This window comes from Sturnira hondurensis, unplaced genomic scaffold (genome assembly GCF_014824575.4).
Source record: "Sturnira hondurensis isolate 20B ecotype Veracruz unplaced genomic scaffold, ASM1482457v3 Scaffold0008782, whole genome shotgun sequence".
NCBI classification, from domain to species: domain Eukaryota; kingdom Metazoa; phylum Chordata; class Mammalia; order Chiroptera; family Phyllostomidae; genus Sturnira; species Sturnira hondurensis.
The window spans coordinates 293,118-309,287 of NW_028081413.1; the positions used below are offsets into that span (position 1 = coordinate 293,118).

A 16,170-nucleotide genomic window follows, 5' to 3' on the forward strand; every position below is an offset into this window, starting at 1 on the left:
AGGATCCCAACAATTCAAATAGCTTAATAGATATACAAGAACCAGCAGCTCTGCCATCTGAAACATCTCTGTTAAGTTCCTTCAGTTATATCTGTACATACTCTGACAAGACAGGAAGTTATTTCTCTCCCAAACTACTTAAGAGTGTCTTACTAAAAAGATTAACTTACATACAGACAGTGATCTAAATCATTAACACAGGTAAGTACCTGGGCTGTACCTGGTAAAAATGCAGAGTCCCGGGCTCTAGCCCCTGAGGGTCTGACTTAGTAGGTCTGGAATGGAGCCCCTGCAAAGTATATTTTGAATAAGCAAACCAGGCAGCTTTGGACACAGGTGGTCCTCCTACTAACAGAAAAAAATAGCATAGATGGCTCACCTGCCTCACCTTCAGTAATGACTAAGTTGGAGATAGTATTTCTGACATGAAGGCTTATATTCCCATCTGGAAAACCCAAGGACAAAGGACCTCCTTACTAAGTGTGCTCCACTATCACACTAGACACTCAGATTTGCCCTTTTCCACAAGGACAATACATGAGGCAGCAAACACGATGTTATAACCCCAATGAAGACCTAGAACTAAATGGAGCAGCCCAAGGCATCCTGGTGCAGGAGAGGCCCAGAATAAATTAAGTTTTGTTCTGAGGATCTTTAAAGAACCCTGCAGCAGGCTGACTTCGAACTTCTAACAGTCTCTGGTGAAACTTCTGGAGGGTAGAGATCCTTCTCTGACTCTTTTGACAACCAGGCACAGTGCTGAACAGACAAACAGAAGGCACTGGTGCCTCTGTTGGGATGTGCAGGGAAAGGGAATTCTGATCTGGTTCCCACCTGATAAAAGAATGCCAGTGCATGGTTCAAGAGAAGGAAGTAGAAATGGCTGTTAAAATGTATTAGGTATTACTTACACATCTCATGCTAAATTCTTTTTATAAATAGATAGGTGGGTTTAAAATTGCAATCCTCTCCAATTCCTAGTTCAGAAAAGTTCTATGTGGATCTGTCTACCACAAAAGGAAGCTCTCAATTCATTTCATATGTCAGATTCTGTGGAAAAATCACTAAGGACAGAATAATTTGCTCAGTTCATTTGTCATCTGAACAGATTTCTTGAGAGTGCTTTCCCAAGGAAGCCCCTGTCTAAACTATTCAACATACTTTAGAAACACAAATTGTAGCTACATGAAAATGGCCCTGAAACATTCTCATTTTGCAATATGAAAATTGAAAAGACTAACAGGTTAAGTCAGTATAGTAGAAAGAGTATATGTCTTGTTGTCCTGCAGATTGAGGTATAAATTCCAACTCTACCACTTACAAGTTGTATAAATCTCGGTAAGTTACTTCTTGAATCTCCATTTTCCTCATATGTAAAAGGAGAAAATGATACCAAGTTCACCATAATTTGAAAACTTGACACTGTAAATAAAACACCTAATTAAGGTGACTAGTTCACTCTAGGCACTATGCAAATGGTAGCTGATGTTATTGCGGATATATCTACATTTCTAGGTCAGATAGTAAAAGAAATTAATAGTAAAAAAAAAATAAAAAGGGTTCTAATGTCTCCTAAGTGTTAGTCTAAAATTATTAACAAACTTTTAGAATAAAGAATGTATATTTTTGTAAATGTCAGGAGCCTTTCAGTGAGAACACTTTCAACTTACCTTCAAATCCTATCCCAAAACACTCTGGTAGCTCTCCATAGGCCCCATTACTTCTTCACTCCCATTCCACCATTTTCAAAATAGCCCTCTTTTCTTCAATAATCTCCAGCCCCTCCTTTCAAAGCCCTCCCATTTCGTGCCCTAATATTTTAGTTCTGAGACCTCTGGCCTAATACAAAGGACCTGAACAAAACCATTTGTACAAAAGCTTCTGCAAGTGCTTGTGCCAACGTTCTTACAAATACTTTATACTAACAATAGCCCAATCAGATATACAAGGCTAAGGTTATATCTAGATTTTACAGTTATGACCAAAGATACATTGCTAGAAAACAGCATAGCCCAGCCTAGAACACGAGTTTTCAGATTCCAGGTTCAGTACTTTTCCCTACTCAACTTATAAAGCTACAACTTCTTGCATTGTCTTTATATCGTTTGTTTCCAAAACATGGGGAGAAACTCTCTCTGGTATCTCCTGGTATCACTATAGCATTGCTACAAAGGACAGCTTTCTCCCTACAGTATTTTCTACAGTAAATAAACAGTTCAAGCAACCCAAGACACTAAGATCAAAAGTTACTTTCAACAGTTCCTGCACAATCTTCAAGTAAGAAAGAATTCTGGGATGCTGCATGAAATCGGCCAAGAGGCCTCGGCCGCAGCCCCTCCATGCAACCCTACATTTTTCCACCTCTGCCCTCTTTCCTCATCCTAAGAGTTTTCTTCAATCTGACATCTCCTCAGGGACCCTTCTCAACCAAATAGATTCCTGCGCGCACCTAAGTCCAACACGGCAGAGGTTCTCTCGGACATTTAGGATTGTCCCTCCTTTCCGTCCACACCCCTAGTCTGAAAAACTTCATCTCCCAGAGCCCGCACCTTCTTGGCCACCCCCACCCTCAAAGCCCCACGCTCACCCCTTGCACCTCCTCCAAAACCTCCCAGGCTCCCGGGTTGGCGGGCGATACTTCCTATCTCTCCTGGCCCGGATCGCCTGGCCTGAAGCCCGCCGCCCCGATCTGGCCCCAACAGATCACGGACCCTTCTGGTCCCCCGAGTCCGAGGCCCACCAGCCTGGTCCCTGCCCCGCCTCCCCGCTCAAGGCGCCAAGTCCTCGGGGCTCCGTCTCCAGGCCCCGGTCAGACTCCGAGGGCCCCAGGAGCTGCGGGGAGGACAGGAAGGAGGCGGCAGCGGCAGTCAGGACATGAGGCGGGCCGGGCGCTGGAGACCGGAGGCCCAGGGCCCGACCGGCTCCCGGCTCCCGTGGCCCGGACTGAGCCCTCCCGCTCCGCCAGCCCGCGCCTCCGCGGCCTGCCCTCACCTGATCCAGGTTTTCATCGCTGCCGCTGTCCGTGTCCGAGTCGATCACCACGCGGCCTTTCCGCTTCTTTACCATGGTGGTCCCCCGGCTCCCACGCCGGACGCCACCCGGACTTCCCGCTAGCCCGCCTGCCAGTGGGACCGCCACGGTCACTGCCGCCGCCACCGCCGCCGCCGCCGCCGCCGCCGCCGCCGCCGCTCGACCCACACAAAGGCGACCGCGCATGCGCGCTCCGCTCCGCCCATGGCCCCGCCCCCCGCTCGGTGCACGCCGTTCGCCGGCGCTCGGCGCCCCGCCCTACCCTGCTCGCGACGTAGCGTGGGAGGCGGGGCGCAGCACAAGGCTCGGTTCCCGGCAGTGGGTCACTTTCCCTTTTCCTGCGCTTGCCCCTGGAATCCTTGGGTGTGTTTACGCCGTAGGACCAAAGCTCGATGTCCTGCCTACCTGTCGTGGACTGGAGCTGCAAGCATCTGGGTCCTCTCTAAGGAGCCTTTCAACTGTCCTACGCTGTTGAAGTGTCGAGGACGACGTCAGGAGCTGCCCTTCTGGAAGACACAAGTCACTTGGATCCCGCCGAGGCATCCGTTGGGGGAATGAAGCTTTCCTACCTAGGTAGTGCAAGTGGCAACTGAGCTGGGACCTGAAGGATGCATCTCAGTCACTCTTTCCCCCCAAAAAGGAGAGGGAAAGGTGTTCTGAGCAGAGAGAACCACGTGGGCAAAAGCCACGATAATAGAAAAAGTTGAGTTCCGGGAACTGAAAGTTTATTATGGCTGACCAGACGGTATGGAGTTGGGGGGATACGGATGCGAAAGGACCCAGCGGCCACATCATTCAGAGGCTACTAAGCTATATGAGAAAATATTGAAAGATTCGAAACTGAAGAATGACATTATTAGACTTGTGTTTTTAAAAGATTACACTGACTGCAGTGTGGCGAATGCATTCAAAGGGAGGGAGACCATTTAGGCTATTGGTATCATTTTAGCAAGAGATGGTGTCCTAAACGAAGGAAGAAGCCGTGGAAATGAACGGATATTTGGAGGGTAGAATTACCTCGACTTGGAGATTAGTAGGGGAGAGGGGTAGATAAGGTGAGGTCCCAGACATAACGATGTTCAGATTCTGGCATAGGAAGCTGGTGGTAAGTGGGCCCTTCATCGAGATAAGCAACCTCTGTGGGAGAAGGTTTGGGAAACTGATGTATGTGGGAAATAAGGTCAGTTTGATGCCTCTTGAGTTTGTGGCAAGCCAATAAAAAGGGCAGCTCCAGAAGTGATTTCTTTGTGGGATTTGTTATATAGGGTTAGGAGCATAAGAAATAACAACTTGAAACTGTTCCCAAAACTTTTTGGAATCCATTAACTCATTATTCTAGTAGTGAGTTTGGGAGTTATTCCAGACGTCCCAAGGCATTATTGGGCAGAGGCAGGCTGATGCATCCTTGGTCTCTGGTCCTCTTTTTCTGCCTAAATTTTGTATTTTCCAGCAGATTTAAAATACATATCACAAATGTGCATGACTTAAAATAATATTGTAATAAAGAAAATATATCACAGAGACGTTTCTGGAACCAGACACATACCTAGATGTCCAGTTTGCTGCCAGTTAGCTTGAAAAGGTGTTTAGGATTCAGGTAGAGAAAACCAATGCCCAACTACTGCTTTACTCCAAAGGAGTTTTTCTAAGGTGCAAACCCTAGACTTCTCTCCCCCAAGACATCCTTAAAACTGAGGCTATGGCCAAGATGATCCAAAATGACCAGGCCAACTTCCCCATTTCTAGCCACATTGGAGCCTGGTACCCTTATGCAAGATAAGGCCTTCCTTTTGGTGACCCAGCCATCTTCTAATGGGCTCAGGGTCTAAAAACTGGCTCGGATCTGAAAGTGGGAAAAGAATTGCCTTCAGCCCTCTGGCCACCCAACATTATTTTCTTCTTATTGAAAGTTGAGGAGGACTCTTTTTGGTTGCCCATCTATTTTGCCCTTGGGTATGCTATGTTCTGTTAGGTATTTCCATAATTCTCTGGGTATTGAAGAGGCCTTCTTGGGTATACTCTGACCTTTCTACTCATAATAATTGCATCTACCTAGCTTAAGGCAGTTAAGTGCTGCCACCTGGCTAACAGCCTCCTATTTCAAGATCCTATCACCCCATTACTGTTAGCCAAGTTTTGTAACAGCCTCTCTGCTGCACTTCTAGTGATGTTGGTGTACCTCTTACTGTCACATTCCTTATGACCTTGGTAAATGGAGTATCCTCTCCATCTTCCCATGGAACATAATCATTTGGTGGAATTTCCGGCCTCATACAGTGCATCCATTTTGTTGTTTGTGCTCACTTCTCAGCCTTTCAATCCCCTCCTACACCTTATGTTTTTGCAGTTCTGGCATGTGGGTTGTAGAATTTTCCATGCTTCTCAGAACCGTTGTAGTAATAAATTTGGACCATTTCCTGGGGTCCTTTGCAGAATGATAAGTTCTGTATCTCCAGAGAGTGCTTCCAAATCAATAAACTTTCCCTAATCCAATTTTACATTCTAGTCCCCTTGATCAAGCATCCTCAGAATCCAGTGTCTTGCTGCTCTCCTAGATTTTGCCATTACATGCTTAGCTAGTTCTTGTAGCTCCTTTAGGGTGTAGTCCCCTTCCGCCCTCATCAAGTCCAATATGTTCCCCCACTGGATTATGTAGTATTTTAACCCTGGTTATTGGCCTAGTGTCCAGGAGGGAAATAAGGGCAGATATTGAGGAGGGCACCTACATGGTCTTACAGGGTACAGGCCTCTTCACTGTCTAATAGCCAGAGAGGTTTGCTGCATGGTGAGCCATTTCTTCAAATTCAGGGGATTCAGGAGAATCTGAGAATTAAGATCTTCAGTGGCATCAATTAGATAGCCCCATCCCAAAGGTCATGGTCCCGTGACTAGGGCCTAGGCCTTGGCCTTGGCTTAGCCAACCTGCCTGGCTTTGGGAGGATAACCCTACTAAAGTTCAGACTACTTTGATGATTATCCTGGGCCTCAGCTTTCCCTGCCCACCCATTGCAGGTATTGAAGTCCTCTTCATATGCTATTAAGGAGGCCCTCTGGTGTCCATACTTGACTTTCAGTAATAGCGACCCAATTCCATATTATAGTTACTGTGCCCCCCTCCAATATTTTTCAAATGCCTTTGTACTCCCCAACCAGCTAGCACATTCCCTTCCACCAACATACTATCACTATTTACCAATGATGAACTATTTAACAGTTGGACCACCAGATCTTCATTGCCAGCTGCATGATAACTCAGTTTCTAAACAGTATTTTATTGCCTTCTTTCTTGGACTACTCTTAGCACCAGCTGTTGCAGACTGAGTTATCCAAGAAGCAGACTCTGAGATGGAGTTTAATGTTCAGGATGCTTATCGGGGGTATCCCTGGTATCGACAACTGTGGAAGGGAGGGAAAGTGGGAGAAGCTGAACTGCAGTGTGTGCCTGACTACATTCATCACATGTGCACTCTTAAGCTAAAATAGATGGTCTGAGTTGTCCCACATTGGGCTGAAGTGGCTAGACCTTTATAGCTCTGCCTCATTCAGTCATTTGATGGAGGCCTTCTGGGAAGGCTGTGACCCTGGGTAAGGGGTCTCTCTCTCTGCAGCTTAGCCAGAGGCTGAAGTATCTAAGAGCTAAAGGCCATCAGCTAGGCCAGCAGATTCTTCCTTCCCAGATGACACATTTCTCTGCCCATCTGGAAACTGAAGCACGGTAAGGCTCCTAAGGTCACACAGTTGGTAAATAATGGAGCCAGTGTAATTCCAGAGTGGTGGTCTTAACTACGGTCACCTACCACCTCCGGCTAGTCTGGTAGGCATGCAACTACAGCCTGCATATCCAAAGCAGTCAAGGAGCTGGCCTGCTGGAAATAACTTTAGTATAAAACAGGTAGAGGGACAAGATTGTAAAGGTGGTCTAGACAGGACACAGAGGCAGAATCACAGTAACCAAAGAGGGGACCAGGAAAGGAGAAGTTTCCCAGTGAGTCTGCAGTGCTGCAGGAGAGGGGCCTCAGGCAGCTGGCATGCCCTGTCCATCGCCCTGGCTACATCTCCTGGGAGCCTGGGAGAGAATGATACACCGCTTCCACAGTTCAGACAGAACAGCACTTCCCAGCCTCCAGATCCACATCCTCGGAAGCCCTGTTCTCCAAGCAGTCCCCTGATCCAAGGAGACTTTCCTCTTGGGAGGAGACTGTATAGCTTTGCTGACACAAATATTCTTGGCAAACATCCTTCTAATAGTAAATTGTTGGTCAATCCCATAAATCACTCCCTTTGCCTTTGGTTAGTAGGAACTGGTTTGCCAGAGTCTGATCTTTTTTCAATACTGAACTGAGCAGCAAGACTTTTAGGAGGGAGAAGCAGTAGGCTGGAGACTGAGTTTATGTTCCCCCTCAGGATAATGCCATAGTTTTCTTGGATGGCCCTTCCTCTTTCTTCTCTGTTTTGGACTGGGTGACTCTTGCAGCCTAAAACCATCCCCTAATGCCCATTGAATGAATGGAGTAATATTTTTCTACCCACTATTCTCACGTACTTCTGTGGTTCCTATTACCAGAAGGTGGCATGGTCATACTCCTTTGTTATAGTATGCTATTTTTAATTGATTTATTTTAGACAGGGGAAAAGAGGGAGATACACATCAATGTGTGGTTGCCTGTCGTGTGCAGGCATGTGCGCATGACAACCAGTCTCTCCTCCAGGGACCCTGCCCACAACCCAGGCATGTGCCTTGACTGAGAATGGAACCAGCAACCCTTTGGTTGGCAGGCCGGCACTAAATCTACTGACCCACACTGGCCAGGAGTGCTGCTCCTTTTTTTTTTTTAAGAGTAAAAGAGGGGGAAAAAGGAAAAGATGAAATTAAAAGGGGAGGAAGAAGGTAAACTCCTGCTGTGTTGAAGGAAGAGCTTAAAGCCAAAGTTTCTTTTGATGTCTTCTCTATGGTTTTCCTTTATTCATCCAACAAATGCTTTTTGGACACCAGTAAAGGCCACACAGGTTTTTAGATTCTATTCCTTTGAGTAAAGTGTAATTTGGAGAGTTAGGATAATGTAGGGCATGTTTTACTCTCTCCCAGCTCTTTTAAATTTAGTTTTTAAAGTACAGGATTAATATATGTCCATTGTAGATAAGAAATCCAAGTACCGGTACACACCACCCATCCCCCACCACCACCACCAAAAAAAGAAAAGAAAAAAAAAGAAATCCAAATACATAAAAAGGAAGCCCTCATTCCCTTTCTCTCTCAATCTCATTCCACAGGAATAATGCCTATGACCAGTTCGGTGTTCATTGTTCCAGACCTTTTGGGGGACACATGCAAACACACCCAAAAAGCAGGATCGTATAACATGTATTAGCCTGTAAGGTGGCCTCTCCCAGCAGTGTTGGACTAGTGCAACTCAGGCCACTGCTGCCCAAGGGAGTCTGAGGAAGCACTGTGTGTAACCACAAGGTGATACCTATCGCCATAGGCCTGGGCTCTGTGACTAAGTTGTGCAGGTTGAATTTGTATTAAATGGGAAACATAGGGCCCTGACTGGTGTGGCTCAGTTGGTTGGAGTGCCATCCCACAAAGGGAAAGGTCACCAGTTGAATTCCTGGTCAGGGCACATGCCTAGGCGGTGGGTTCCTCCCGGTTAGAGTCATTTGAGAGGCAGCTGATCAATGTTTCTCTCACATTGATGTTTCCCTCCCTTCACCTCTCTCAAAAAATAAAATCCCAGGCTGGTGTGGCTCAGTGGATCGAGTGCCGGCCTCTTAACAGAAGGGTTGCCAGCTAGATTCCCAGCCTAGGGCACATGCCTGGGTTGCAGACCCCCCAGTGGGGGGAGCGTGAGAGGCAATCACACATTGGTATTTCTCTCCCTCTCTTTCCCCTTCTCTTGCCCTCCCTAAAAATAAATAAATAAAATATCTTAAAAATAAAATCTCTCAGCCCTGGCTGGTGTAGCTCAGTGGACTGAGCACGGGCCCGCAAACCACACGATCGCGGTTCGACTCCCAGTCAGGGCACATGCCTGGGTTGCAGGCCAGTTCCTGGCAGGGGCGAGTTCCCAGCAGGGGATGTATGAGAAGCAACCATACATTGATGTTTCTCTTCCTCTCTCCTTCCCTTCCCCTCTAAAGATAAATAAATAATTTTTTTTAAAAAATAAAATCTCTCAAAAAGTAAGTGGGAAACATGGGTTTCCTTGCATTCACTGTTTCTTCCTTGGAAGCAAGAACTAATTTAAGTATGTAAGGTCAGCCCTCTGTCTGGCCTCTCATTATAGCTCCAGGGTTTATAACCTAAGCACACATAACAGACACTGTCTATAAGCACATACTCTGAAGTGTCCTCTCGTCAAAAAGTACTCAAGCCTTGGCTGCATGGCTTAGTTGGTTGAAGAATTGTCGCATACAGCAAAAAAAATTAGGGGTTCACCCCTGGTCAGGGCACATCCCTAGGTAGCAGGTTCAATTCCCCATTGGACTGTGTATGGGAGGCAACTGATCAATGTTTCTCTTTCTCCCCTTTCATCTCTAAAATCAATAAATATATCCTTGGATAAGGATTTAAAAAGTGTTTAAAAAATTAAAGTACTCAAGAAAGCATGTCAGAATGCCAAGGAATGAAAGGTATGTTGCCATAGGGATAACATATCTTCAAATTTATTTTTATAAGTTAATTATTGGCTAACTCTCATATTTAAATGTGATTAATTACTCATTACTTGAGGCATATTACAAGTGATTTTAACATACTTCAAGACACTAACACAAGTGAATCCCATAATTTAAATTCTTTATCAAAAGCCTATCTTGGGGTTTATTTAGCAGCACAGGGTCCCCTGATTTACGCCTTCATGTGTCAGACATTCAGTCAAGCACCTGTCCTGTGCCAGGCACTGACCAGGTGCTAGGAAAACAAAGGTGAACAAGACCCCATCCCTGTTTACACCAGGGCCTGGCGGTTCTTGAGCTTTACTGAGGAGCACCTAGGGGCTTGTTAAAATGCAGTCTGATTCAGTAGGTGAGGAGTTTGTACTTTTAACAGATACTCATAGTAGTTCCTCAAGCGCATGGGACGGTCTCATTTTGCAAAACTAGTCTGGAGACAGAGAGAGGTTCAAAAATCATATAGGGGGTTCGAGATCAGGGACTTTTTTCTGTTCCCTGAAATAAGCAGTCCATGCACATGGTAATGAAGTGTTCCAAAAGCTGGAGTTGGGATGGCCCACTGAGAATGCCCTGGGTAGGTTCAAAATGCAGAAGAATGCAGCCTTCCATAAACAAGTTGTCAACACGTAGTTTTCAGAAGATTCTGAATCATTAATCTATGCACTTAAATGTTTATCGAACACCTACTTTGACCCAGATACTGTGGGGCATTTATTAATGTCTAAAGCTCTCCCTATGTCCTACCTTCTGCTACTTCTCAGAAGCATCACTCTGTTGATTGTTGCTCTTCTTCTCCATGTCTTCAATCTCTTTTTCTACTGGCTCCTTCCTTTAACACATCTTTTTTGTCTGGAAAGCAAAAATGTGGCCCTGACCAGGTGGCTCAGTTAGTTGAAATGCCCTGTACACCAAAAAAGTTGCAGGTTCAATCCCTGGTCTGGGCACACACCCAGGTTGGGGGCACAATCTCTGGTCAGGGCGTGCATGGGAGACAACCAATTAATGTTTCTCTCACACATCAACATTTCTCTCTCTCTCTCTCCCTTCCACTCTCTCTAAAATCAATAAACATATCCTCAGGTGACTTTAAAAAAAGAAAAGTAAAATAAAAATGTATCTCCTCTTGCTATAATCATGTTCTCTTCTTCACAGCCCTTTCAGTTAGGATGCTTTTGGCTGCAAGTAGCAGAAAACTCAATTTACATCAGCTTAAACAAAAGCATCTATTGGCCCTTATGACTGAAAAGTCCAGGAGCAGTTCTGGCTTTAGGAAAGGCTTGATTCAGCAGCTCAAATGGTATAAGAAGGAGCCAACTTTCTTTCTGTTCTTGGCTCTGCCTCACTCCTTGGTGTTCCACCCCACTCACAACAAGGCAGCTGTAGGTTCTCTCCTCACGTTTGCAAAATGGCTCATATTTGCCCACCACATCACCAAGGGAAAGATAGATGATCTCTCTCAGGAGCCTCCAGGAAGGAAGGAGGAAGTCACTTCTTCCTGAAAGGGTCCAGTAACTCCTTGGCATTGACTGGGTTAGTTGTCAATTACTGAACCAATCCCTGGAGCCAAAGGGATGGGCTGTGCCAATTGAATTAAGCCAGGTGGGGCAACCCTTGGAGTTAGATTTGGAGTTAATCGTGTCCAAATCACATGGCTGAGAATGGAGGAGTGGTTTTCTAAACAATATTCGGGGACATAGTACTAAAAGGAGAGGAAATGCTCGGTGTAAGAGCCATACTTCTGGAATTATAGGCTCGTTCATCTTCCACTTTCTCCTTTCTTTTTATAGCAGTGCATAAGCTTTCTTTTCTTTTTTTAAAATTTTTATTTATTTGTCTTTAGAGGGGAAGGGAAGGAGAGAAATATCTATGTACGGTTGCCTCTGGTGTGTCCCCTGCCGGGAACTGGCCTGCAACCCAGGCATGTGCCCTGACTGGGAATCGAACTCCGATCGTGTGGTTCGCAGGCCCACGCTCAATCCTTTGAGCTACACCAGCCAGGGCTCTTTTTTCTATCTACTGATCTCAGAGAGAGGAAGAGAAGGGGGGGAGAGAGAGAGAGATTGAGAGATCAATTTGTTGTTCCATTTATTTATGCATTCATTGGTTGATTCTTGTATGTGCCCTGACCAGGGGTTGAACCCACAACCTTGGTGTATGCATACAATGCTGTAACCAACTGAGTTACTCAGCCAGGGCCTTCCACTTATACTTTAGCCTTGAATCCAGGATGAGAATTGTTCCCCGTGCCCAGATCATTAATTTTGCCAAGACTCTGCCTCATGGGGTGGAATACATTCTCATATTCGAATAGGGAAATTTGCCATTTTGACTGCAAATTCTGCAGACTGGGTGTCCCTTGTCACACCAGGTGATCCTCAGCATACTTGAGTTGCTTAGAAATGCTTCCCTCCAGGTACTCTACACAGGCATTTGCACAGGCAGTTGGAGCCAAAATAGGTGGCTTCATTTCAGAATGAAAGTACTAATCTTGTGTGAGAATATAAAGCAGATTGAATGCTAAATGAGGTTACAGTAAAGTAGTAGAAGTGGGTGAAACCTCAAAGGGGAACAAAAGCTTTGGACTAAGTCACGAGAAACCCCACATTTAGCGGATGAGGGAAACAGTGCTGAATAATGCCCTACTGGTTAAGACTATTCAAGCCAATACTGCCTGAATCTTCTGAATGTTTAAACTGCGGCAAAAATTTATGCTTGATTTAATCCTACTTTCCATATCATGTCTATTTTTTAAAGATTTTATTTATTCATTTTTAGAGAGAGGGGAAGAGAAGGAGAGAGAGGGAGAGAAACATCAATGTGTGGTTGCTTTTCACGCGTCCCATACTGGGGACCTGGCCAGCATCCCTGGTATGTGCCCTGACTGGGAATCGAACTGGTGACCCTTTGGTTTGTGGCTCACACGCAGTCCACTGAGCTACACCAGCCAGGGTCATATCATGTCTGTTAATCTCTGGCTTTCACATGCTGACCAGTTCAGGAGTAATTCAGAGTTTTCTCTCATTATCTAAAACTACACTCTCTGATATGGTAGCCACTACCCACATGTGGCTATTTAAACTGAAATTAGTTAAAATTAAATAAAATAAAAATTCAATTCCTCAATGATACTAGCCACGTTTCAAGTGCTCGAGAGCTGCACGTGGCTAGAGGGTACTGTATAGAAAACTACCATACGGGACTGATACGTGACATTGCCATCATCACAGAGAGTTCTGTTTGTCCAGAAGTTCTCTGCATGTTTGCCTGTATTTCTCACCGGGTCTGCCTTGATATGCTATTTCTATTAAAATTTTAAAAGTTGGTCAAGCTGTCTACTTAGAGATGGTGGCACAAACTGGGATATATAATTTAGGATTGGGGACATAGTGAGTGATATACCCACACGAGCAATGACTTAAATAGGAAAAAAGTTTATTTTTCACGTTAAAGTCCTAGTCCAGGTGTAGGCAATTTAGGGCTCTTTTAGCTGCTCTTATGCACATAGACCTCAAGGTCCCAGTCTCCTTCCTATTTTATATCACTTCTGCAGGAGGTTGCTCTCAACCTCATGGCTCAAGGTTGGACCTTGGGCCCTGGTCAGGTAGCTCAGTTGGTAAGAACATTGTCTTAATATGACAAACTTGTAGGTTCCAACTCCGGTCAGGGCACAAACAAGAAGCAACCAATGAATGCATAATAAGGGGAACAAATCAATGTTCTTCTCTGCCTCTCGTTCTCCCTCCCTTCCTTTCTCTCCCTCTAAATCAATACGTAAATATTTTTTAAAAGATGGAGTTTTTTAACTGTCATTTCTAAGTTCTAGGCAGTAATGTGACCGCCAAATGAAAGAGGGGAAGACACATGCCAATTGTCTTTTAAGGAATCACATGACATTTCTGCTCCCATTGGTAGCTGCAAAGGAAGCTGGGAAGTGTAAACTTATTCATGTGTCCAGCTAAATATTCTACTACAATAAAGTGAATGAAAAACAAATATCAGGAGTCAATGAGTAGTTTTCCCCACGGGGCTCAACCGCTGAATATGAAGACCAGGTAAGGAAATGCCAAGCAGGAACCGAAACTATTAAGTCTGTTCAATCTCGTACCCTGGCCAGTGATGTTTAGCCAAAAGCAGTTCAGGTTGAGAACGTTTAATGGTGCGGCAGATGTAGCAGGTTGTTCCCAAATCCAAATCAGGAGGGTGCTGAGGCTGTAACCACAAAGGAGGATAAAACTGCCTCGGTGTCAGGTGACACTGGCAGAGGAAGGGTTGGGGTTTTACCTGCCGGGAGTAGACGAAGCCCTGAGCCACAGAAATAGAGCTGGTCTGTGTCCAGATATTTATTCAAGTGACTTCACAAAATGCTTGACTTGAGAGCTGCAGATATAAATATCCCCAAAAGGATAGACGATTCATATTGTTTAATGAAAAATCCCCTTGAACACTGCCAGCTCTTTCTAATTAGGTGACTCTACTCACTCGCCAGTTTGTCTGGACTGCAAGGTGGGCTTCCCTATCAGGAAGGACTCTGAATGGCCCCAAACCTCAAATTGGGCCCATTTCCTGTTGTGGATGAGTAAATGGTCATTCTGCTTTGTCATTTATGCTCCTGTGAAGTTGCCTGGCATGAAGTAATCCTCTGAGCAAACAGATATAACCAAGGTCCTGAGTCAGCAGAGCAGAGAATTAACGCAGGATCTGTAGTGACCCCACCACAACCCCAAATTCCCACGAGGTAATTTCCTTTTGTAAAATCATTTATTTCCTTTGCTTGGATCATGCCCTAATCATCCTTAAACTCTGAAGAGACTCCATCAAGATATGACATTGTTAGATCATATTGCGTCCTGCCTGAACTACTACAATGTTATTTTGTTGGCCTGTGTCACTATAGTGCTTCCTAAAGGTTTTCATGAAATTTGTCCTTTGGCCTCTTGAGGCAGTACCCATTCTGTGTCTAAATTTGTGCAGATTACTGTAGAAGAAAGTGTAGATTTTGTGATACACTATTAAAGTGTATCACAAAATCACTACCTTCAAGGTTTTCACCTTCCTGTTGAAGAGAAAAGGCTTGTAAATAAAACGATGAATGAGCAGTTCAGTCACATTTATAATCTAGTTTTCACTTGAACATAACTGTCAGCGTGTATAGCATAAATATAGGAGGTCAGGCTCTGGTCGGGTAACTCAGTCGGTTAAAGTGTCGTCTCCATACACCAAGGCTGTGGGTTCAAGAAGTAACCAATGTACAAGAAGCAACCAATGGATGCATAAATGGGTGGAACAAGTTGGTGTTTCTCTCATTCTCTCCTTTCCTCTCCCTCTAAAAAAAATCAATTGTAGGATGTCAGAAAGAGAGCAATCATTATGAGACAGATGCATTAGGGAAAATTTTTAAGGCAAACATGGGATTTAAGGTGCATTTCGAATAGGTGCAGTCATTGTATTAATTAGGATCTCTTGGTTGCAAGTGATAGAAATCCAACTCAGATTAATTTAGGTGAAGGGAATTTATTGGTTCGTGGAAGGCAAGGAAATATTCAGTAACCAAGCCATGGCAAGATAACCGATGCAGCTGAGTCTCAGGACCAACTAGAACTGGCAAAATAAATGCTGACTGAACCTTCTTTTATCCTCCCATTCCTGCCTCTGTTAGCACCTTTATTTTATCTTGCTGCAAACCAGTTTTCTTCACAATATTAGCAGGTAACTCAGGAGCTCCAGAAGAGCCGCTAGGGATAAAAGGGCTCTTCCAAGTTTTAGTTCAGAAAATTCCTGGGAATAACCTGATTGGCCCAGTGCAGACCAAGTGCTTACTACTGGACCAATCAGCTGAAGTGGGGAGAGTCAAGTAAACATCTGAGGTCAAACTTACCTCATGAGGAAGAGGGAGGAATTCTGAGCAGAGAAAATATTAACTTGGTTATGAAGAGGATTGAGTTTGGTTTAGGCAGATACTAGCTTGGATGAGAAATTGAGGATAAGTATAGGAATGCTTGATGGAGTAGGCTATTATAGTGGGTTTAGAATTTATGTCGTGGCACATGTGGAGGCCAAAGGAATATGGTTGTTAGCTTGGGTGCCACATTTAAAAATGTAAGTAGGTGAACTGTTGTGTTCAGCATAGGGCAGTCAGTAGACTGAATGCAGGTTGTATAAGGGCAGTAACTATCTGGGTTTCACTGGGTTTGGGGAGAAGGAGCAAAAGATCAAAGACAGCAAAGAGCACTCCATGGGATTTAGGGCTGGTGAGAGGAGGTCTTAAAAGAGAAGTCAAGGATAGCCCTAGGATTTCCAGTTTAAAAGGATGTGGGCATTTACAGAAATAGGGATAATAGGAGGAGTTAGTGTAGGTAGATATGATAGTTCAGTTCTAGACATACATAGTGGTATATCCCCCTGCTGGAACTGCTATGAAGAAGCTGGAAATGTTTACTGGGGTGTGGGGGAAGAGGTTATCACGGTCTT

General features: G+C 44.8%; 1 protein-coding gene across 1 annotated transcript in view; it reads right to left on the reverse strand.

Moving 5' to 3' along the window:
* Positions 1–3,216, reverse strand: part of RTF1 (RTF1 homolog, Paf1/RNA polymerase II complex component) — a 53,026-nt gene extending 49,810 nt beyond the window's left edge. The window contains exon 1 of the mRNA XM_037056028.1: positions 2,992–3,216. Coding sequence (XP_036911923.1) covers positions 2,992–3,216 — 225 coding nt within the window. The remainder of the gene's footprint in view (positions 1–2,991) is intronic.
* Positions 3,217–16,170: the final 12,954 nt, after the last annotated feature.